The sequence below is a fragment of the Ahaetulla prasina genome, chromosome 5 (assembly GCF_028640845.1).
Source record: "Ahaetulla prasina isolate Xishuangbanna chromosome 5, ASM2864084v1, whole genome shotgun sequence".
Taxonomy (NCBI): Eukaryota; Metazoa; Chordata; class Lepidosauria; order Squamata; family Colubridae; genus Ahaetulla; species Ahaetulla prasina.
This window is the reverse complement of record NC_080543.1, coordinates 69349313-69373934: the sequence shown is the minus strand read 5'-3', so window position 1 is coordinate 69373934 and position 24622 is coordinate 69349313. Positions and strand designations below refer to the sequence as shown.

Here is a 24622-nt window from a genome sequence, read left to right as displayed (position 1 = left end):
TGGTATCAGAAGCCACTGAGAGGTCTAATAGGACCAGGACAGAGGAACAACCCCTATCCCTGGCCCTCCAGAGATCATCCACCAACGCGACCAAAGCCGTCTCAGTGCTGTAACCGGGCCGGAAACCGGACTGGAACGGGTCTAGATAGACAGTTTCATCCAGGTGCAGGGGAAACTGATATGCCACCATATTTCTACAACCTTCGCCGGGCGAAGGTTGGAGACCGGACGATAATTACCTAAAACAGCCGGGTCCAGGGAAGGCTTTGAGGAGGGGTTTCACCACCGCCTCTTTCAAGGCGGCCGGAAAGACTCCTCCAACAAGGAAGCGCCAGAATCGCCTGAGCCAGCCTCGTGTCACCTCCTGAGTGGCCAGCACCAGCCAGGAGGGGCACGGGTCCAGTAAACACGTGGTGGCATTCAATCTACCCAGCAACCTGTCCATGTCCTCGGAGCCACAGGGTCAAACTCATCCCAGACAATATCACCAAGACCGCCTCAGACGCCCGTCTGAATCGCCACAATTTTGGTCCAGACCGCCCCGGTTGAACGATTTTATCGTATAGATAACCGTTAAACTCCTCAGCACGCCCCTGCACGGGTCATCCCGCCCCTGGTGAAGGAGGGAGCGGGTCACCAAACAGGGCGGCTGGGCGGTTATCTGCCGACGCAATGAGGGAGGAGGCGAGCAACGCCGCTTCCTCAGTGCCACTAGGTAGGTCCTAGTATAGGATCTAACTAGTGTCCGATCAGCCTCGAACGGCTGGACCTCCAGGAACTCTAGGCGCCTTCTCCGGCGTTTCATCTCTCAGCTCCTCGGAGAACCAAGGAGCCGGTTGGGATCTGCGCCGGGTCAGAGGTCGCAGAGGCACGACACGGTCAGCCCCAGCCGCAGCCCGCTCCCAGGCTGCGGCTAGTTCCTCTGCCGTGCCGTGAGCCAGACCCTCAGGAAGTGGCCCAAGCTCCGTCCGAACCTCTCCGGGTCCATCAGGCGCCTGGGACGGTACCAACGTAATGGTTCCATCTCCCGCGGTGTTGGGTAGCGGTCAGAAAGTCCAGGCGAAGGAGAGAGTGATCTGACCATGACAAAGGTTCTGTGACTATATCTCTCAAGTCCAGATCCTTCAACCACTGACCAGAGATAAAATCAGGTCCAGTGTGCCTCCCGATGTGAGTGGGGCCATCCACTACTTGAGTCAGGTCCAAGGCCGTCATGGAAGCCATGAACTCCCGAGCCACTGTTGATGACGAGCCGGCAGATGGCAAGTTAAAGTCCCCCATGACTAAAAGTCTGGGGGTCTCCACTGCCACCCCAGCAAGCACCTCCAGGAGCTCGGGCAGGGCAGCTGTCACGCAGCAAGGAGCCAGGTACGCGACCAGCAAGCCCATCTGACACCTATGACCCCATCTCACAAAGAGGGATTCACACCCGGCAATCTGAGGTACAGTGGTCTCCCTCGGCTCTAGACTCTCTTTAATAACAACCGCCACCCCGCCACCCCTACCCTGGGCCCTTGGCTGATGAAATGCACGGAAGCCCGGCGGGCACATTTCGACCAGGGGCACGCCCCCTTCAGTGCCCAACCAGGCCTCAGTAGGTATTGCTGATGAAAAGGAAGGCATTCAGACAGAACGGTTTAGGTTTCCATGATGGCTGTGACTATCATTGATCTTCAGTGTATATTCCCCCATTTCTAATCTAATGATTGGTATTTAAGGCAGCTTTTTGCAAGAAGAAGCTTTTTGTATTTTTGTACAGGTAATTCTTGACTTACAACAGTTCATTTAGTGACCATTCAAAGTTACAATGGCACTGAAAAAAATTACTTATGGCCATTTTTCACACTTACGACCGTTGCAGCATTCCCATGGTCATGAGAGGCCAGGCGAGGTGAAGCGCCCCTCAACGTGAGTGGCATTGAGTTGACCACACCCACCCAGTCACATGACCACCTAGTCACACCTACTCAACTGGTCATTAGGGCAGAGAACCAATTGTTAAATTATTTGAATCCCACTAACCTAGCCATGCCCAGTTCCTGTAACCGTTCTTCAAATATTTTAGTCTCCAGTCCCCTAATCATCCTAGTTACTCTTCTCTGCCCTTTTTCTAGAGTATATTTGAAGACATCAAAATAAAAATGAAAGGCAGAAATAAAAGGAAAATACCAATTTGCTGTCCTACTTACTGCTTTGTGTGCCTACTCTGAAGAAACATAAAAAAGTTTAGGTCTTAATAACTTCTGACTTATTACATATGCAACATTTAGAACTTAATCCAGAACTGGAAAGGTGGTAAAATCTACCTTGACAGATTTATGTCTGTTTTGCAACAAATGCTGTTTCTTTTTTATTTCTTCTCTTTTTTGTTCATCCTTGATCATTTGGTGAAGCATATCTCCACGTTGAAGTAATTCTTTTATAGCGCCCTCATGACTGTCACTCTAAGGATAGAAAGATAGAGATATTAGAATGACAGAGATAGAGATAGAGACAGAGACAGACAGATAAAAATGGTAATGACATTTATGTAATTGAGGGTTGGTCAATCTCAGACTGTTTCTGGATCTTGAAAATAATGGTATAATGACAAAATAATAATTTAACAAAATTACTTAATATTATCAACACACTATAAACAAAATTAGACTATAGCTTAGGATCTACTGCAGTGACGGCTAACTTTTTTGCTGTCACGTGCCAAAAGTGTGAGCAGCATGGGGGGGTCATGCGCGCATATTCCCACACCTGTAATTCAATGCATGCACTACTCCCCGTGCTCCCCCTGCTTTTGGCACGTGATGGCATGATGGGCCCAGTAGGCCCATTTTTTACCCTCCCCAGGCTTCAGAGCCTGCGTAGGGTGAAAACGGCCTTTTCCCCACCCCAGAGGCCGAAAACAGCCTGTTTCCCGAGCTGAGCTTGGGCAACGCCTGCATGCCCACTGATATGGCTCCGCGTGCCATAGGTTTGCCATCACAGATTTACTGTTTAAATTTTTGTAATGTGCAGATCTCTAAGGCTTTTAACATTCATAATACAAATTCCAGTGCTATTGCAAGAGACATGAAAAGTTATAAAATGTGCCTAAATTGTTTGAAAAGGTTTTTGGCATCCATATTGCCCCTCATGCAAATCTATTTTGGAGGTTGCTACTTTGAAAGGATAGCTCTGCAAAAGGTATACTGGTAGGCTGAACTTGGCTTTCAGGATACTGTTGTTTAAACTGAGGAATACTAGAAATAAAACGTTTCATAATACCTGCATGATAAATCTATAAATAAAAACTTATGCTGCACAAAATAGAATATATTCTGCCAGGAAAATGAGTTCATAACATGGGTAAATGAAGTATTTTCTCCTCAGCCAATTAATATACTGTACATACTCTTCTCCTGACTGGATCTTTTATTAGGTCAAATTAAAAACAACAAAAAAGGAATTATCATGAAGGAAAATTTTATACTTGTACTCATCCTGCAAGCAGAGATTGGCGAAGCAAACTATGTGTATAATTGTGTGTTAAATCATATATAAGAAAATAAAGTCTATATGTATATTTGTATACCTATATGTCTATATGTATACCTATATGTGTATTTTGAATGGCTGAGGTGCACATTGGTCTGCCATATTATGGACCCCTTGGAATATTTTTACTAACAGCAAGCAATCCTGAGTTTCTACTACATGGGCAACATTTGTAGGGATTTGAGAGATGTATATGTATACGTGATTGTGTATATGTAGGTGTGGGTGTGGGTGTGATGTGGGTGTGTTTTCTGAAATGTCAAATAGTGTATTTCACTAATCCAGACCTGTTTCCTGATAATTATAAACAACAATCATATGTTCTTGTTATTGTAACATTGAAATTATTGCTAAAATATAATTGTGCCATGTATAAATGTCACATACAGTTTTATAACATTTAAGAATGCTGAAGTTGGTGAACTGTCTGGTGTTAAATGCAAATGCAAAAGTTCCTAATTTCTGCTCCAATATCTTTTCCTTTTCCATTCCTAGTTCATTCATACTTCTATCACAACCAATTTACCATATCTTTATTGAAGTCTTCTTCTTTCAGATTCACCCCCTCCTGAATTTCAGCCTCCAGTGGTTCAAGCAATTTTTGTATGTCAAAGTTAAACTGCTCCAATTCCTTTAAAGAAATGAAGGGCTTAAAGGTTGGAAAATGGGAAAGGAGAAAAGGAACGGCCATTTATTAGTTTTTCTACACATTTTTAATTAGGGATATATATCATAAGCATATATGCCTTTCTTCAACTGCTAAATTAATTGTCTATATATTTATTTTACAAACTACTATATATGTAGTAATACCAGTAGAACCTGATCAGCTTGTACTTACAAATCTCACTTATTTTATGTTGCCAAACCAAACCAGTCCAGAAAATTAAGCAATTAGCCAGACAATATGTCATATTAACTACACCAAAGTAATAAAAAAACCAAATTTCCACAACATGTTAATAATGGGAATTTATTTGATAATTTATCAATATCTACACCAATAAAGCAAATATGTTAAGTTTTTATGTGTGTGAGTGTGTATATGTGTACTGAAATAAAAAAGCTCAAAAATTGTTATCTCCGTTAAATAACAGATGAGTAAAAAACAAAGTATTAGATAGTATATTAAATTAATAAGAATGGGGAAAAAGTCAAATCCCTAACACAATTTGATGAAGTTCCTTCCATTCGAGTCAGACACACCATTTAAGGTGTTTCTGGGTTGAAAGGATTAGTGGTGACATCACTGTTGCCTGAGGGACACCCCTGAGGGCTCCTTTCATGACCCTGTCAAGGAGCTGGAGTGAATGACAGGAGCTCACCAGCCACACAGCAGCATTCAGGTCTTGAATGTGGGCTTGCTAACCTCCAACCTTAGCATCCTAACCACATGAATCACTATACTCCTAATTTGACAAGATGGAAATAGAACAATCCAAAATTAATTTTCTGTAAAAATAATTGTAAATATACATTTATCCTTAATTCTAAATTGTTTTTATTAGAAATAGGAAAATACCCAGAAACTTAATTGAAAAAGCATCCAAAGAATTTCACAGTATTACTTTTAAGAATCACCTGGGTTCACTTTCTACTCCACTTCCTCAACAAAGAACAGGGGAGGGGGAAAAAGGATTCAAAAACTTTGGCAGAAAGCTTGGTTTATACAAATTATACGAACAACAATCCTGTGAAGTGGGTTAGCCTGAGAGAGAGTGACCCAAAGGCATCCACGTAGCTTTCATGGCTAAGGCAAAACTTGAACTCACCGTCTCCTGCTCTACAACTAAATTTTACTTTTCCACCAGGAAAGTAACATATATAACCAATATATAGGTGCATAGTTATAATTCATGATAAATTCTCAAGTGTTTACAAAATCTAATGGACAGTTATTGCAAATATGTTTTATTTTTCTAAATTTTAAACAGATTTATTTGATAAGGAATATTTTTCATCATTCACACAGATATACTTTTCTACTGACTAATATTATGATACTTCAAAGACCTTCCAATATTAGACATATAATTCTTCAACTAATGTTAAAAAGCTAGTGATGTCCCACCTGAAAACCATCACAGATCTGCTGTTAGACCCCGTACAATTTACAAACTGAGCAAATAGATCGACAGATAAAGCTGTTAATATGGTTCTGCACTACATCCTACAACATCTTGAATCTCCAAAGACTATGCAAGGGTCCTCTACAGACTTTAGTTCAGCATTCAATACCATCATTCGGGACAATCTTCTAACTAAACTAAATCAGCTAGCGGTACCTGAACATACCTGTAACTGGATCATAAGCTTCCTAACAGATAGGAAGCAGCAAGTAAAGCTAAGCAGAATCACATCAGATACCTGTACAATTAGCACAGCCCACTGCCACCCCCACTTCTCTTCTCTCTCTATACCAATGATCTCAATCCCAAATGATCCATCTGTTAAACTACTGAAGTTTACAGACGATACAACAATGATTGGTCTCATTCGAGATAACAATGAATCCACATACAGACAGAAGGTTGAACAACTAGCCTTGTGGTGGCAGGTGGGGCGAGTGAGAAGTGGGATGCACATCTTACCTTTCAAGCTCCATCATGTGTCCAGGGAAACAATTCTTGCGAGTTCAGTAAAGTTTTTTTAACAATGTGTTCCCTGGACACAATGGCAAGGAATGTGACAGAGCTGAAAAGGTAAGACGTGTGTCCCACTTCTCACCCGCCCCTCTTGCCACCCCCAAATTGCATCCCTAAAAGGGGTGGGTGGCTAAGCAAGGGGCAGGAGCCCTGCCATGCCCAGTGAGGGGGGGAGAAGAGACAGCAAGGGGAGACATGTCTCACTCCAAGCATCTCGCTTCTCCCCTGCCTACCTGTCAGAAATGAATATTTGTGAGACTCCTCACGCTGCTGCTGCTGCCTCATGGAACAGGACTCTGCAAGGCTTGTGCTGTTGCATGCATGAACGGCAGCACTGCCACGAGGTTTGACATACCGGCGCAGCCACGAGTGGCAGGATGCCAGCTATGCCAGTATGATGAAACTCGTGGCAGTGCTGCAGTTTGTGCATGCAATGGCACAACAAGTCTTGCAGAGTCCTGCTCCATGAGGCAGTGGTGGTGGGACATATCAGGGGAGTGGCGGCCAGCCCCTCCTCCAGCACAAAGAACAGGGAGGGGAGGTGGCGGTGATGACAGAACATCCAGTCCCATGCTCACCCCCAAAATAGTAAGACCCCTCCCGATAATAAGGCCAAGCCCTTATTTCAGGGTTCAAAACATGGTACCAACCTGCCTTCCATTAAGGACCTGTATAGTGCATAAGTCAAAAAGAGGGCTGTGAAAATATTTACAGACTCCTCGCATCCTGGACATAAAAGTTTCAACTCCTACCCTCAAAACGAAGCTATAGAGTACTGCACATCAGAACTAGACACAAGAACAGTTCTTTTCTGACGCCATCACTCTGCTAAACAAATAATTCCCTCAACACTGTCAAACTAGTTACTAAGTTTGCACTACTATTAATCTTGTCATCATTCCTATCATCTATCTCCTACGACTTATGACTGCATGACTGTAACTTTGTTGCTTGTATCCTTATGATTTATATTGATTATTTCCTAGTATGATTTGATTGCTTTTTTGTACCCTATGACTATCATTAAGTGTTGTACCTTATGATTCTTTGTCAGAATATTCATGACTGGGAAGACATGGTAACAAGGTCAGCCAATGAATAGACATAGCAACTAAGTCAGCCAATGGGGACTGTTTGGATAAACATGGTAACAGATCAGCCAATGAAGACTGCTCTACTGAATTGACACTGAAACTGGTAGGAGCCTGGGCATGGTTCTTTATTAAGCTCTGAGCTCTGAAGCTTGTCTGTCTGCTGTACTCTGCTTGTATTTTGCCTGTAATTGCTACCACATTGGAAGAAATCTGCTGTTAGTATTGTAAATTTATCTTCATGTGTTATATGTATATAAAGAAGTTAATGAATCCTGCTGCATCAGTCTGCCTGTTTGTGCTTTCTGGATGTTTGATTTTTGCAACAAACTCTGACATTTTTGACGAATGTATCTTGTCTTTTTATGTACACTGAGAGCATATGTACCAAAGACAAATTCCTTGTGTGTCCAATCACACTTGGCCAATAAAGAATTCTATTCTATTCTATTCTATTCTATTCTATTCTATTCTATTCTATTCTATTCTATTCTATTCTATTCTATTCTATTCTATTCTATCCTATCCTATCCTATCCTATTCTGATGTAACATCAATTCAAATAGGTATGTTCAAGTATGGCATAGCTATTGCCACAAATAACCTGATTTGAGCAAGGGTTAACTGGAAATATGCTAATTAAATGTAAGGTCCTGTAAGAGAAGAGATATATTGAGGTACCAGAATTGGTGGAATCTTGCTAATGATTTCTTACAACATATATATGTATGACACATGATGTCTTTGTATACCTGCATGCTGTAAATGTTTGTTTCCTGTGACACTGACACATATATTATGCCTTTTGTAGTTCCCACCATTTGATCTCTTGTGAAAATATCTGGCATTTGTCAAACTCCCCATTCTGCCTGAGAACCTGCATCTCATCTTTGAAGTTCCCTCCACATCAGGGGGCCAAATAGCCAAATGTGAAAACAAAGGAGATGATCAGAAGACAGACAACGCTAATGGTGCTCATTAAGAGGCTCTTCCGGGGTGAAATCTAAATTTTTTCACTACCAGTTCTGTGGGCGTGGCTTAATTGGTGGGCGTGGCTTGGTTGTCAGATGACTGGGTGGGCGTGGCCAATAACAATAAATAATAAAAATAATTAACAAAGTATAAAAAACAATAAGAGGTACCAAAAACCAACTTTCACACTTTACACACACACAACACAACACAACTGACTCACACACAATGTAAAAGCAGCTGCACTTCACACTTTACACAGCCACAAAAAGCTGAAAAACCAACTTTCACACTTTACACACACACAACTGACACACACACACACAAAATGCCACATACAGCTTTCTGAGATTTTGTGTGTTTGTGTAGTTAGAGTGAAACACTACAGAAACCCACCAAATCTCAGAAAGCTGCACAAATATTTTATTTTATTATGTGAGGTACCAGCTGTACGCTGATGACACCCAGCTGTACTTTTCCACACCGGGCCACCCCAATGAAGCTATCGAAGTGCTGTCCCGGTGTTTGGAAGCCGTACGGGTCTGGATGGGGAGAAACAGGCTCAAGCTCAATCCTTCCAAGACAGAGTGGCTGTGGATGCCGGCATCCCGGTACAGTCAGCTGAGTCCTCGGCTGACTGTTGGGGGCGAGTCACTGGCCCCGATGGAGAGGGTGCGCAATCTGGGCGTTCTCCTGGATGAACGGCTGTCTTTTGAAGACCATTTGACGGCCGTCTCCAGGAGAGCTTTCCACCAGGTTCGCCTGGTGCACCAGTTGCGCCCCTTTCTAAACCGGGATGCCTTATGCACGGTCACTCACGCCCTCGTGACGTCTCGCCTGGATTACTGCAATGCTCTCTACATGGGGCTCCCCTTGAGGGGCATCCGGAGGCTTCAGTTAGTCCAGAATGCGGCTGCGCAGGTGATAGAGGGAGCCCCTCGTGGCTCCCATGTTACACCTATCCTGCGCAGACTGCACTGGCTACCTGTGGCCTTCCGGGTGCGCTTCAAGGTGCTGGTGACAATCTTTTTTTTTTTTTTATAAAAAGTTTTATTTTTACAATCATATCAAATAATTCATCCAATGTACAGTTATATACAATTAGTCGGGCTTGCCCAGTCACCACCACCCTTCTGGTGACAATCTTTAAAGCGCTCCATGGCATAGGGCCGGGCTATTTACGGGACCGCCTACTGCTACCAAATACCTCCCACCGACCCGTGCGCTCTCACAGAGAGGGACTCCTCAGGGTGCCGTCAGCTAGGCAGTGCCGTCTGGCGACACCCAGGGGAAGGGCCTTCTCTGTGGGGGCTCCCACCCTCTGGAACGAACTCCCTCCAGGACTTCGTCAACTTCCGGACCTCCGAACCTTTTGTCGCGAGCTTAAAACATACTTATTCATCTGCGCGGGACTGGATTAGATTTTAAAGTTATGGGTTTTAAGGGGTTTTTATTATTTATACTATTTTAAATTTGGGCAATAGAATAAGTTTTTTAATTGTTGTTTTTAATCTGTACTTATATGTATTTTAACTGCCTGTGAACCGCCCTGAGTCCTTAGGGAGATAGGGCGGTATATAAATTTTAAAACAAAAACAAAAACAAAAACAAAAAAAATCCCAGAGTTCCTCAGCCAGCAAAGCCAGCCAGTTGATCACTGAGAAAATAGATTAGCTAAGCAATTGATTCTTTTGGCTGAAAGTGAAACTGCTTTCCGGCTGGAAAAAGAGCCGTGCGTTCATCAGTAATCAGGTAAGTGCCTTAGAATCTCTACTCTTACTTGTAGAAAACATGTTTTCTACAAGTAAGAGTACAAGTAAGGTTCTGCTGATGAGGAACTCAGGTGAGATTGCCAGAGGAGACGTTAATATATTTTTTTTTAAGTTTAAAGTCTCTGCTGATCTCAGCTGAGGGGCGGGATCCTCAAAGGCTTTTTTTTTACTTTTAAAGGCATGTTTTAGCTGAAGCAAAACCGGCTTTTAAAAGTAAAAAAAAACAACCTCTGCAGATGGTGCGGCTCAGCAGAGGCAGGGGGCGGGGCCAGGGATTTTTGCTACCGGTCCTCCGAACCAGCAGCCACCATCACTACCGGATCACGCGAGCCGGTCCGATCTGGGAGCATTTCACCCCTGGGCTCTACTCTATTTCAGGGGATGTACCAGCCAGATTCCAGGAAACACAAATCAAAGATGCCAGAATGGAAGGTTTATGACGTTACTACAAAGACCTTTTTGGTATAAAAGAGAACATTACTTTGTCTCGGGTTTGTAGTTCTTCCTGGCATGTAACCTGTATGTGTTTGGAACAGCTAACCATTTAAGCTTGATCAACATTAAATGCTATTTTACTCAAGCCTCTGTTTAAGTTTCTTATTTGGCAGTTATGAGCTTAAACATATTAATAGTGAACCTTACAGTCCCAAAATATACTTGAGGCACCAGAATGCCAAAAAGAGACTCAAGATGAGGCTTGCAAAAAGAAGCAGATTTTATTTATGGCCAAAAACAAAATACTGGGTGGGACTATATCCAGAACATACAGACACAATGCATGTGAAGAGATAGCCACACCTTGGGGAAGATATGGCATGCTTTTATACCCTCAGAGACATCAGCTTAGTACCCAATTCTGGCCTCCTAATTTAGGTTTGTGTATTACCAGTTGCCCTGCAAAGGAATAGAAGCCTCCCAATTAGTGTTATCTCTTCCTTGAGCATTCCTTTGTTCTCCCAATTGCTCATTTGGCCCCCTGGTTCTACAAGGAAGGAGCTTACACAGATCAAAAGTGTAAGTCAGGGCTGAAGTGTAAATTATCCCCAAATGATGTCTGCAGTTTCAATTGAGATAGAGACCATGCTCTTAGATGGCACAAGAAAAACAGGAAGAAGATTGATATGGGTTCAGATCAAATGGAAGGGACATTTGTTTGACAAATACCAGATACATTACAGAGGCCTAATAACAGAATATGTTTGTTACAGGAGATACAAATATAAAAGCATAATATATGTGATACAAATACAAAGGCATATTTGTGTTACAGATATAAAGGTACAATATATCTGTATTATACAAATACAAAGGCTATATATGTATTACAGGAACCTAATGATTACAGAATAACAAGTTTCTACTAATTCTAGTGAAGGGAGCATATATATTGAAATACTAGAATACTGAATACTAGGAATATAAGGGAAGAGATATACCTGCATGATGTAAATATATGTTTCCTGTGACACTGACATATATGTATTGTGCCTCTGAAGCTGTAAGACAGACATGCTGGTGTCCTGGATTGTTATTGAGGTCACACGGACTAAATTCCTGGATTACTATCACCCTGAAAATATATGGCATATATCTCATCTTGAGAGTATCTGGAACGTATCAGAGCAATCTACATACCTTTTGTGTTGTCACCTTTTGTTGTCTTAACTGGGGACTAATTGACTAATTAGGAAGACAAACAGAAAAGATAACACTAGAATAGAATAGAATAGAATAGAATAGAATAGAATAGAATAGAATAGAATAGAATAGAATAGAATAGAATAGAATTTTATTGGCCAAGTGTGATTGGACACACAAGGAATTTGTCTTGGTGCATATGCTCTCAGTGTACATAAAAGAAAAGATACGTTCATCAAGGTACAACATTTACAACACAATTGATGATCAATATATCAATATAAATCATAAGGATTGCCAGCAACAAGTTATAGTCATACAGTCATAAGTGGAAAGAGATTGGTGATGGGAACTATGAAACGATTAATAGTAGTGCAGATTCAGTAAATAGTCTGACAGTGTTGAGGAATTATTTGTTTAGCAGAGTGATGGCCTTCGGGAAAAAACTGTTCTTGTGTCTAGTTGTTCTGGTGTGCAGTGCTCTATAGCGTCGTTTTGAGGGTAGGAGTTGAAACAGTTTATGTCCAGGATGCGAGGGATCTGCAAATATTTTCACGGCCCTCTTCTTGATTCGTGCAGTATACAGGTCCTCAATGGAAGGCAAGTTGGTAGCAATTATTTTTTCTGCAGTTCTAATTATCCTCTGAAGTCTGTGTTTTTCTTGTTGGGTTGCAGAACCGAACCAGACAGTTATAGAGGTGCAAATGACAGACTCAATAATTCCTCTGTAGAATTGGATCAGCAGCTCCTTGGGCAGTTTGAGCTTACTGAGTTGGCGCAGAAAGAACATTCTTTGTTGTCCTTTTTTAATGATGTTTTTGATGTTAGCTGTCCATTTGAACTGCGCATGCCCAAGATGGCGGCCGCACCGCTGAACAGCTGATGCGGCGACGGGTCTATTTCGGGCCGGACCGGGTGGGGGGGTCTTTTTGACAGCTTGGACCCCCTGCCCAGGTAGAAGAGAGTGCAGTGAGTCGGAGGATGGGCGAATTGAGGCGGGGCGTCTCCGGGTTCCCTCAGAAGGAGTCCCGGAGCGCTCTCCCTCCGGCGGCGGTGTGGCCGACGATGGCGGCGGTGGCGGCAGCGGCCCGGCCTTTTCCAGCGGCCCGGCCTTTTCCAGCAGCGGCAGCGGTCCGGCCTTCTCCAGGCCGGGCGGCAGCGGCCTGGCTGGGCGGCAGCGGCCCGGCTTTTCCAGCGGTGGCGGTGGCGGCCGGTTTTTGCCGGCGGTTCTCCGGCGGCGGTGGTCGGCGGCCTGGCTTGGCCCTGCTTCGGGAGGGGCCTTAGAGCCTTTCTCCCCTTTGTCCCCTCCGTCTGCGGTGCCGGTGGTGTGGGCAGCCTGGCCTTTTCCAGCAGTGGCGGTGGCGGCGGCCGAGTTCTTCGGTGGCGGCGGCGGCCTGGCCTGGAGGCTCTTTCCCCCCGGCAGCGGTAGTGTCGGTGTCGGTGTCGGCGGTGTCGGCGGCCTGGTTGGACCGGCTTGGCCATGGCCTAGCCTGTTGGTGGTTGACTGGGCCCGGCGAACTGTGGCATGACCCAGCAAACCCGGCGGGTGAGTGGCCTATTCCAGCTGGCGGCCTGGCTTAGCGGCCACGAAGAGGCCCGATGGTCGCCTTCTTTGCCATCCTGAAGGTTGTCCACGGGTCTAGGGGACGCCCTCCCTACCATCTAGAGGACGTCTATGGACCGTCTATGGGGGCTTTTTGAGTCCTTTGCCCCCCCCCCGGACTTTTCGAGAGAGATGTCTCGTCGGTGGAGCAGCTTGGCCCATTAGGCGTGTGTTTCGGCCTCTTTGTCAACCTGAAGGACGATCACGGGCCATGTAGACACCTTTTTACCATCTTGGAGGATGCCCTTGGGCTGGCTGCAAGGGGATCTTCTGAAGACCTTTGGTCCCCAGCTGGGGGAATTGAGGATGGTCCTGGACAATCCTAGCTTGACTATTGTAGGACTATATCCTTCTCCCCTCCCCATAGACCACCCCTCGGGATTGGAGATGAGGGGTTGGAGCTCTGACTGAATCATGGCGGTTTGTTTATCTACCGCCCAAGACCTATATCCCGTCTGTCTTCTACTCGGAATTACTGGTGCGTCAATTTCCATCTTGACAGGTCCAGGATGGGTCTGTGCCGGACTTTTATCATGCGGTCATTTACAGCGGCTGACCTTCTTGCCCTGCGAGATTCCCCTCTCTCGCGGTCTGGCCCCCCACATTATCGAGGGCCCATCTTGAGGACGGGTTTTGGAACCCCGAGAGATGGCATGCCAAAAATAGGAGACTCAGGGGATTTTTAATTAATTATTTTAATCGGGTTTTTAAGGGGAATTTTAATGGGAATTTTAAGGAGGCGGGAACTGACGGGTTTGGGTTGGGGAGGGTAGTGTCGGGTGGGGGTGGGAGGGTTAGGGCGGGTATTGGGGGTAGCCCGTCGAGGGAAACCAGTCCTCTGCGCGTGCTCGTGGCGATTATTTAGTGGGTTCGGAGGTTATGGGGAATGTGTTCCTTTCCGTGAGGTGGTTCCATTTGCACGGTAAGTGGGAGGGGCAGATATGGCGGAAGGGGGATCGTATCGGTCTAGGGGTCACGCGTTCGATGTCTGCAAGCGATCGCGTGCCCGATCCTCTGACTTTTCCCGTTCCCAGATGGTCAAGACCCTCAGAGCCTGGCCTTCGCCTTATGTTATGCAACGCATGGTCCGTGGCCAATAAGGCCCCCTAATACACGATCTTATCCAGAGTGGCGCCGGATCTTATAGGCGCACGGAGACCTGGTTGGGCACTGAAGGGGCATGCCCTGGTCGAAATGTGCCCACCGGGTTTCCGTGCATTCCATCAGCCGAGGCCCAGGGTAGGGGTGGGGGTGGCGGTTGCTATTAAAGAGAGTCTAGAGCCGAGGGAGACCACTGTACCTCAGATCGCCGGGTGTGAATCCTCTTGTGAGATGGGGTCATAGGTGTCAGATGGGCTTGCTGGTCACGTACCTGGCTCCTTGCTGCGTGACAGCTGCCCTGCCCGAGCTCCTGGAGGTGCTTGCCGGGGTGGCAGTGGAGACCCCCAGACTTTTAGTCATGGGGGACTTTAACTTGCCATCGGCCGGCTCGTCATCGACAGTGGCTCGGGAGTTCATGGCTTCCATGACGGCCTTGGACCTGACTCAAGTAGTGGATGGCCCCACTCACATCGGGGGTGGCACTCTGGATCTTATTTTTATCTCTGGTCAGTGGTTGAAGGATCTGGATTTGAGAGATGTAGTCATAGAACCTTTGTCATGGTCAGATCACTCTCTCCTTCGCCTGGACTTTCTGACCGCCACTCAACACCGCAGGGAGACGGAGCCACAACGTTGGTTCCGTCCCAGGCGCCTGATGGACCCGGAGAGGTTCCGGACGGAGCTTGGGCCACTTCCTGAGGGTCTGGCTCACGGCACGGCAGAGGAACTAGCCGCAGCCTGGCAACGGGCTGCGGCTGGGGCTTTAGACCGTGTCGTGCCTCTGCGGCCTCTGACCCGGCGCAGATCCCAACCGGCTCCTTGGTTCTCCGAGGAGCTGAGGGGGATGAAACGCCGGAGAAGATGCCTAGAGAGCTCCTGGAGGTCTAGCCGTTTAGAGGCTGATCGGACACTAGTTAGGTCCTATACTAGGACCTACCTGGTGGCACTGAGGGAAGCGAGGCCCAGCCGCCCTGTTTCGGGTGACCCGTTCCCTCCTTCACCAGGGGGAGCGGGATGACCCGTTGCAGGGACGTGCTGAGGAGTTTAACGGTTATCTATACGATAAAATCGTTCAGCTTCGAGACGGTCTAGACCAAAATTGCGACGATTCAGATGAGGCGTCTGAGGGTGGTCTTGGTGACATTTTCTGGGATGAGTTTGACCCGGTGGCTCCTGAGGACATGGACAGGTTGTTGGGTAGGCTGAATGCCACCACGTGTTTACTGGACCCGTGCCCCTCCTGGCTGGTGCTGGCCACTCAGGAGGTGACACGAGGCTGGCTCCAGGCGATTACGAGTGCCTCCTTGTTGGAGGGAGTCTTTCCGGCCGCCTTGAAAGAGGCGGTGGTGAGGCCCCTCCTCAAGAAGCCCTCCCTGGACCCGGCTGTCTTAGGTAATTATCGTCCGGTCTCCAACCTTTGCTTCGCGGCGAAGGTTGTAGAGAGTATGGTGGCATATCAGTTTCCCCTGCACCTGGATGAAACTGTCTATCTAGACCCCGTCCAGTCCGGTTTCCGCCTGGCTACAACAGCGAGACGGCTTTGGTCGCGTTGGTGGATGATCTCTGGAGGGCCAGGGATAGGGGTTGTTCCTCTGTCCTGGTCCTATTAGACCTCTCAGCGGCTTTCGATACCATCGACCATGGTATCCTGCTGCGCCGGTTGGAGGGATTGGGAGTGGGAGGCACCGTTTATCGGTGGTTCTCCTCCTATCTCTCCGACCGGTCGCAGACGGTGTTGACAGGGGGGCAGAGGTCGGCCCCGAGGCGCCTCACTTGTGGGGTGCCGCAGGGTCGATTCTCTCGCCCCTTCTGTTCAACATCTATATGAAGCCGCTGGGTGAGATCATCAGTGGCTTCGGTGTGAGGTACCAGCTGTACGCTGATGACACCCAGCTGTACTTCCCCACACCGGGCCACCCCAATGAAGCTATCGAAGTGCTGTCCCGGTGTTTGGAAGCCGTACGGGTCTGGATGGGGAGAAACAGGCTCAAGCTCAATCCTTCCAAGACAGAGTGGCTGTGGATGCCGGCATCCCGGTACAGTCAGCTGAGTCCTCGGCTGACTGTTGGGGGCGAGTCACTGGCTCCGATGGAGAGGGTGCGCAATCTGGGCGTTCTCCTGGATGAACGGCTGTCTTTGAAGATCATTTGACGGCCGTCTCCAGGAGAGCTTTCCACCAGGTTCGCCTGGTGCGCCAGTTGCGCCTTTCTAGACCGGGATGCCTTATGCACGGTCACCACGCCTCGTGACGTCTCGCCTGGATTATTGCAATGCTCTCTACATGGGGCTCCCCTTGAGGGGCATCCGGAGGCTCCAGTTAGTCCAGAATGCAGCTGCGCGGGTGATAGAGGGAGCCCCTCGTGACTCCCGTGTTACACCTATCCTGCGCAGACTGCATTGGCTACCTGTGGCCTTCCGGGTGCGCTTCAAGGTGCTGGTGACAATCTTTAAAGCGCTCCATGGCATAGGGCCGGGCTATTTACGGGACCGCCTACTGCTACCAAATACCTCTCACCGACCCGTGCGCTCTCACAGAGAGGGACTCCTCAGGGTGCCGTCAGCTAGGCAGTGCCGTCTGGCGACACCCAGGGGAAGGGCCTTCTCTGTGGGGGCTCCCACCCTCTGGAACGAACTCCCTCCAGGACCGTCAACTTCCGGACCTCCGAACCTTTCGTCGCGAGCTTAAAACACACTTATTTATCTGCGCGGGACTGGATTAGATTTTAAAGTTATGGGTTTTAAGGGGTTTTTATTATTTATACTATTTTAAATTTGGGCAATAGAATAAGTTTTTTAATTGTTTTTTAATCTGTATTTATATGTATTTTAACTGCCTGTGAACCGCCCTGAGTCCTTAGGGAGATAGGGCGGTATATAAATTTGAAAAATAAATAAATAAATAAATAAATAAATTTGAGATCTTGCGATATGATAGAACCCAGAAATTTGAAGGTTTCTACTGTTGATACTGTGTTGTCAAGTATTGTGAGAGGTGGAAGTATGGAAGGGTTTTTCCTAAAGTCTACCACCATTTCTACGGTTTTGAGTGTGTTCAGTTCCAGATTGTTTTGGTACAGAAAGATGTTAGATTACATTCACTGACCTTTACTATTGTGTGACCCGATATAAATCTAGGGGTTAGATTACAGTCACTGACTTTTACTATGGGAGATACACAAACCAGATTCCAGAATACGCAGATGCCAGAGTTGAGGATTTATGACCTTTTGGGTATAAGAGGACATTGCTTTCTCTCATGATTTTGTAGCTTCCTTCCTAGCATGTATTTATGTGTTTGGAACGACTATCCATTTGAATCTGATCAGGATTAAATGCTATTTTACTCAAGCCTCTGTTTAAGTCTCTTGATTGGCAGTTATGAGCTTAGACATATTAATAAGTGAACCTTACACTAGTATACCAGTATATTATATTCTAGTATTATTTATTATAGCCTTATTACTGTTTCCCTTCAATACATTTATGATACAAGTTCAATTGCCTTTTCTAACTTACTAGGGAATTTTCCATAAATTCCATCTCCAAAGCTACTTCTTGTCTGATTACATTGCATGCATTGAGTTAGATTAAAACTTGATAAGACCAGATTTATTTATCATACAGATACCATGAAATAACACATATTTTCCCTAATTGACATTGTAATAAGCTCTTCTGAATTACCTTGTTAGGTTTCTGGCCCTCTGAAGACAAGGTTTGGCATTTTTCTCTAAAGCAGTTTTAATCTGGTTATCACAATGCCCCTTTTCTTCCTGAGTTTTGTACTGGCTAGTATAAAGCCTTGAATAGAAAGCTTCTTTAATTTCTCTGTCTTCAGGAAGACATCCCTTGGGGCTTTCTGTTTTCCTGAAAGAGACTTTTATTGCTCCCTTTAGGTTTCTTTGATCACTATTTGTCAGTGTCTATCTCTTTATTACATTCTCCTTTTTTGAGGATAAATAGCTGTCCCTCCAGGCTTTCTTTCCATCCTTACTCTCTCAGGTTTTCTTTCTCTGTTTCTTTGCTATTGACTTATTCCAAAGGCCATGTAAAGAAGAGAGAAGGGGGAGGAAAAGAAGGGGGAGGGAGAGAGGGAAAGAGAGAGAGAGAGGGGGAGGGAGGGAGGGAGAGGGAAAGAGAGAGAGAGGGAGGGAGGGAGAGAGAGAGAGAGAGAGGGACACAGAGAGAGTTATATACACTCATCCTGCTAGTTCTTTGCAGATGTGGTTAAATAAATGTAAGAAATAAAAGAAGAAATGTTAGTTATCTAGTAACAAAAAGAAAAAAAAAAGAAAAGAAAACCCAAAGCCAGACCACCACAGTGTGGATTTTTCCAGAATGGTTTAGCAATCTTGTGTAAATAAAACCTGCAATAACGAGGCTTCCAGTGGCTCCGCTTCGTTAATGGCGGGCTATTTTAGTCCGCCAGTTCTGTGTGATTCTGTAGAGCTGTTTAGACAGCGTTAATCTGCTGTCAGCAGCTTGTAAATCTCTAACCTCGGGCAAAGAGGGGGAGGTGAGCATTCGGGCTGAAATAGAGCCCCCAAGGAAAGCCCCAGGAAGATTTCTGGTGGTTTGTTGGGAACGCTCCTTCTATAGCTCGAAAAAAGCTCCAGAATCCAGAACGCTTCTGCAAATGGCAGAACAAAACGCAGCGTCCATCTCCGTGACTGATGGATTACTGAAGGATTGATAACATGGACAGAGCTGAAAACAGGAGTGCTGGCATTTGATTGTAAGATGATTTTAACTCCCTGACAGAGAAGGTATTCGTATTCAAGAGTGGAGATGATGAAAGATGGTGTTTTGTGTATTGAAAGTGAAAGCTAAGCTAAGCGAAAGCTAAGGAAATGCTTATTACAATTGCTGGTGTGGAACCTTTAAGAAGAATATAACAAGATATTTTTTTTAAAAAAATGGAATTTTTTTTTAAATCTCTTTTTTTTATTATCTTTTTCTTACAGTGTTTAAGAAGAAAAGCTTATTGAAATTTTTTTTCTTTTTTTTTCTTTTTTCTCTCTCTCTCCTTTCTTCTTCTTGGTATTACTTAGTTTTAAAATGGCCTTCAAGCAAAGAGATTTAACCACTTCTAAAATATTGAAAATTTCCTCACTTCAGATACGGAAATTGAAAGAAGATATTAAAGACAGTCTAAGGAATTTTTTACAGGAGCTTATGGAGGCTCATCTTATAATATAATAATAAATAAAATAAAATCTTTCAGAAATAGATCAAAAATTTAATGAAATGGAGAAAGAAATACTGGATTTTAAAGATATGGTGGAAGAGCAGAGGAGGGAGATGAAAAAATTAAAGGAATAAATTACCCCATTATTGTTATCTAGTATTCAGACAGAAGAAAGACTGGATGAACTTAACCAAATTAATTTAGATTTGCAAAGGAAAATAGATGAAGTTCAAATTAATCTGAATTTAGAAAATAAAATAGATGATATTCAGGTTAAGGTAGATAAGGCAGATGAAGAAAGGGTTATATTACAATATAAATTAATGGAATATGCTATAAGGGTAAGGGGCTTAAGAGAATCTAAAGAGGAAAATTTGAAAGAGATTTTTATTCAGGCCTTTGCTCAGATAAAGGGAGTGGAACCAGAAGATTTTGAAGTTAATATTGAAAAAATTTATCGTGTTAATTCTTGGTTGGCAAGGCAGAAGTGTTTACCGAGAGATGTGGTTATTTATTTTATAAATAAGAAGATTAGGTATGGAATTTTGCAAGCATTTTATAAAAATAAATTTCAAATATTAGGACAAGATATAATAATAAAGAGACGACTTCCGGTATCCAGCGGCAACGGACGTCTGGAAGGCTTCTCCTGCCTCCAGCGCCCGAATCCGGCCGCCGCCGAGGCCCTCAGGGGCCAGGTGTTCCGAAAAGGACACCTGCCGCACGGACGGCTCGCCAGGGGTCTCCCAGCCGACATACAGGACTGTGGGGACCGATGCTGGCGCCCCTAGGCTCGGCGGGGTTCGAGGCCACAGGCGCGCCATTATTTTGGTCGTCGCTTGCCGCTGTGCCCGGTGACACCGGGCATTGGATTTATAACTGCAGCAGCCTGGTGGTGAACAGGGCACGGAGAAGAATTGAGGAGGAGAAGGAAGGGAATATCGGTGGCGTGAGTGGAGTGCTCCGGAGTGCGGGGGGGTTTTCTCTCCCCTGCGGTTGGAAGGAGCACGAGTTATTCTGGAGAGAGGAGAACTTAAAATAAGAAGATTACCGGTTTTGTGGAGCTCTGGAGAGAAGAGGTGATGGAGAAATTTAGGAGGGAAGGTTTGAGGCCCCCCCTCCTTCTGGGGAACAGTGGTGGCGTCCAGCTTCCGCCTTCACTATGAGAATTTTGATGACATCACTTCCCTTCGGCTTCCTGGTTGACTAACTGTACTCTGGACTCGTTGCTCCTGTGAGTGCCCCCTGGTGGATCCGGAGGAAATTACAAGGATACCGTGCCTGCCTGAGGATTTTGTATTTTTTTTTCCTTAATGGCAAAAGGTCAGAGACCAACTGCTGGAGAGATGGAGAATTTTGGAAAAGTTATCTAATATGGACAAGAAATTGGATGAAATAAGAGCAGAAATTGTGACTATCCAAAAGGATTTAAAGGATACTCAACAAGTTTCAGCAGAAAACAAGCAGAAAGTGGAAGGTTTGGAGGGTGAGATGCGGGCAGTGCAGAAAAGAGAGGAGACGACAGGCAATGCTGTGCTTGGACTACAGATGGATAAAATGTCTTATTTCCTTAGGTTTCAAAATTTGGAAGAAGTGGACCAAGAAGACTTGAGAGATGTTGTGACTAAATTGTTGGGAGAATTTCTTGGGAGAGGTGTTGATTTCATGAATTGGGATGTGGATCGAGTTTATAGAGTTAATTGCAATATGCACGCACGCATGCAGTTCCCAGAGAGGTTCATGTCAAATTTGTGAGAAGAGAGACGAGAGATGAAATTCTTAGAAAACATAGGAGTGGGGCACTGATTTACAGGGGCAGGAGATAGCCATTCTGAGGCAGATTCCCAGACAGGTACGTGAAAAAGAAAGAAATATTATTTTTGTCAAGCAAATTGTACCAGAAGGAGTGGGCTTCAGATGGCTGATGCCAGAGGGATTGATGATTTTCCGGGAGGGCATTACGAAAAAATCAGTACAATTGCGGAGGCTACGGCCTATGTGGAGGAACACAAAGCCTTCCTGGAATCAGATGACCCAGGAATTGAAGAAGGGGAGGTTATAGATCATGGGGCTGAAGCGGCTGCCGCTGTTGCGGCCCTGGAGTTGGGTCAGGCTGAACCCAGAGTTCTGAGATCCAAAACTAGGAAGTGATAAAGATATTTGGGATTGTGTTGGTTTTCCTTATTCTCTTTTGTACGATATTCTGTTTATTCTTGACTCTTCTTTATTACGTATTTAAAATTTGCAAACTTAGCTACTTCGTGTCACCTGCTTGCCTTATGGCTGTTGTATGTGTTAAAAAATTTGAGTAAAATTCTTATTTTAGATAAGAAAAATGAAAATTTACCATACCTGATATGTATTTGTATAAACCTTTTTTGACTAATAAAAACTTTTTTGAACAAAAAAAAGATATAATAATGATGAAGGAAATTCCTCCTAAAATGTTAAGAAAGAGAAAAGAACTTGCCTTTTTACTGGATGAGCTTAAGAAACATCAGATATATTTTATATGGGAGGTTCCAGCTGGTTTAACAGTGAATTATAAAGGAAGAAAGTATTTTCTCAATACAGTTTGTAAAGCATGAGATTTCTACACTAATGTATTAAAGATTGGGAACTCTTTATTAATAGATGTTAAGTTGAATGGTGAATAGATGATGGAAAAAGTGTAAGACAGAAAAAGGGGAGGGAGAATGTTTAATTCTATTATATATGATTATGATTAATTTTTGTAAATGATTTATTTTGGATATAAATGTGTAATTTTAGGGGTACTATTTGATATATTTCAGGTATAAAGGAATAGGAAGATGGAATATTGTTTAACTTTGGAGGATAGATAGTAAAATTTAGGAATTTGGATTAAATATTATATTTAAGAGATGGATGTAATGTTGTTATATGGCTAATTAGAATTTAATTGTTATAATAGATATATTTTGGATAAGTTATAGGTGTAATTTTAATAATGTTATTTGATATAAGCAAGGTAAAGTGAAGATTTTAATTATTACAATTGATATATTGGATATTTGTAATATTATTTGATGTATATAAATGTCAAAGATGTGAAAAGATGGACTATTGTTTACCCTTGAAGGTTGGATAGAAAAATTTAAGAAATTAAGTTGGAAATATGAACTATTTTTGAGAGACTGCTTAAGGAAGAAAGACATTTTAGAAGAACCCATGGTGAATATTGGAAGATGGAACGTTGTTTTGATATTGATTGATGAAGGTTGGATATTAAAAACTATGTACTTTATTCAAGAAAAAACACTAACTCAATCGGAAATTTCTGAGAACTCTAGGAGTGGAATGGTCTGATATATAATGGATTGGAAGAAATGTATTTTCTTTGTTTCTGGAAGGGGAGTTGAGGTTTTAAGGAGTGACTATGGATTATGATTTGTGTTATATTTTAATTTTTGTTGTTAGTTTTATAGCCTGTACTCAGTTCTGGGAAGTCCCGGGGTGTGGGGGGAGGAAGGGGAAGGGAGGGAGAGGGGGATGAGAGTAGAAAATGGATTGATGGTCAATGTACAAAGATGATCGAAGACGTATAATTAATGTAAGATCGGAGCTGCCTGGCTACCACTTCAGAATGATGGGAAAAAAGGAAGTAGAAGAGAGAAGGAGGTAGGAAAGAGAAGAGGAGGAAGAGGAAAGGAAGGAAGAGGGATAGAAGAGGGAGAAGAAAGGAGTAGGGAGGAAGGAGGAGAGGATGTAGATAAGAGAGGGGGAGGATGGTTGTGGAAAGTAGAAGAAGGTAGAGAAGGGAAGAGAGTTAAAGGAAGGGGGTGGTGACCGGGCAGGTCCGATTAATTGTATATGATGATACATTAAATATGTTATTGGATATGAATGTTAAAATAAAACTTTTTTAATAAAATAAAACCTGCAATAACAACAGTTTCTTGTTCATATGTACACACTGATCACATCACAGAAACAAAACAGCAAGGAATTAATAAGCAACTTTCTGCATAGAAATTTCAGTCTAAGTTTATTATAAAATAACATGCAGTTTAGAAAAGCCATACAACAGCTTTTTCACATATATTAAAGCCTTTTGAATAATAGCATATGTTCCCTTATTCTAAAGATGCACAGCCTTTTCTGACTAAATTAATTTTTAAATAGATAGCAAAAGATGTAACTAAGGAGGTAAACTGTACCTGGAATAGAAGTACCATATTACACATAAGCACACACATTTAGACAAAACCCTCAGAGATGCAGCTAACTCTTATTCTTGCTAATTTTTATTTGGATAATTGCCTCCTAGAATTATGAACTTAAAAAGTTCCAGTTTGAAGAATATAACTCTCTTTGCAGGGGTATTTCTCTTACCTTTTCACATTTAATTCTTTCTGATACTGCTGTAAACTGTTGGTTGAGTTCTATCAGTTTAGGCTCTATTACTTTCCTGCAGTGAACTCCACGGTTTGTCATCAAGTCAACTGCCTGGTCACGAACAGAGTCTACCTTTGGATGCATATCATTTAGCTCACCCTTTAAGCACTGCAAAACATGAGTAAAACATAGAGTTTTACATTAAATATAAAAACAGGAAAAAAGAAAGAAAGATGGGGGGAATCCAATTATCCTGATAGCCACACACAACTATGTCATATTTCTTGTAAACAGATTTATGCATGAACCAATTAATGTAGAATCTCCCCTTAAAAATAATTTAAACAGGAGATTTATTCCAAGCAAAAACCCCTAGAAAACAAATCAAATAAGGAGGGATGGGAAGAAAGACAAACTCAAATACCCAATAGAATACATAGGAAGCACATCCAGAGTCAGACATAAAGATCTCAAATGCCTATATACAAATGCACAAAGTTTGGGAAACAAACAGGGTGAACTTGAATTATTAATACATGAAGGTACATATGATATACTTGGAATTAGAGAAACTTGGTGGGATGAAACTCATGACTGGAACATACTGATAGAAGGATATAAAATGTTCAAACAAACCCAGAGGTTTAAAAGAGGAGGGGGAGTTGCACTACATGTATAAAATTACTATATTGCTACTTAACGATAAATATTTTATTCACAAG

General features: G+C 43.8%; 1 protein-coding gene across 8 annotated transcripts in view; it reads right to left on the bottom strand.

The window, feature by feature from the left end:
* DMD (dystrophin) overlaps window positions 1-24622 on the bottom strand; it is a 1918566-nt gene that overhangs the window by 1072114 nt on the left and 821830 nt on the right. For 7 of the 8 annotated variants that reach the window (XR_009155503.1, XR_009155504.1, XM_058186507.1 and 4 more), the window contains 3 exons: window positions 23898-24068; window positions 4058-4180; window positions 2307-2444 (listed from right to left, as the gene is read on the bottom strand). Coding sequence is in view for 6 of the 8 variants with exons in the window: in XM_058186507.1 (XP_058042490.1) it covers window positions 2307-2444; window positions 4058-4180; window positions 23898-24068 (432 nt within the window). In the remaining 2 variants the exon portion in view is untranslated. The remainder of the gene's footprint in view (window positions 1-2306; window positions 2445-4057; window positions 4181-23897; window positions 24069-24622) is intronic. The other variant, XM_058186498.1, reaches the window with a different exon arrangement.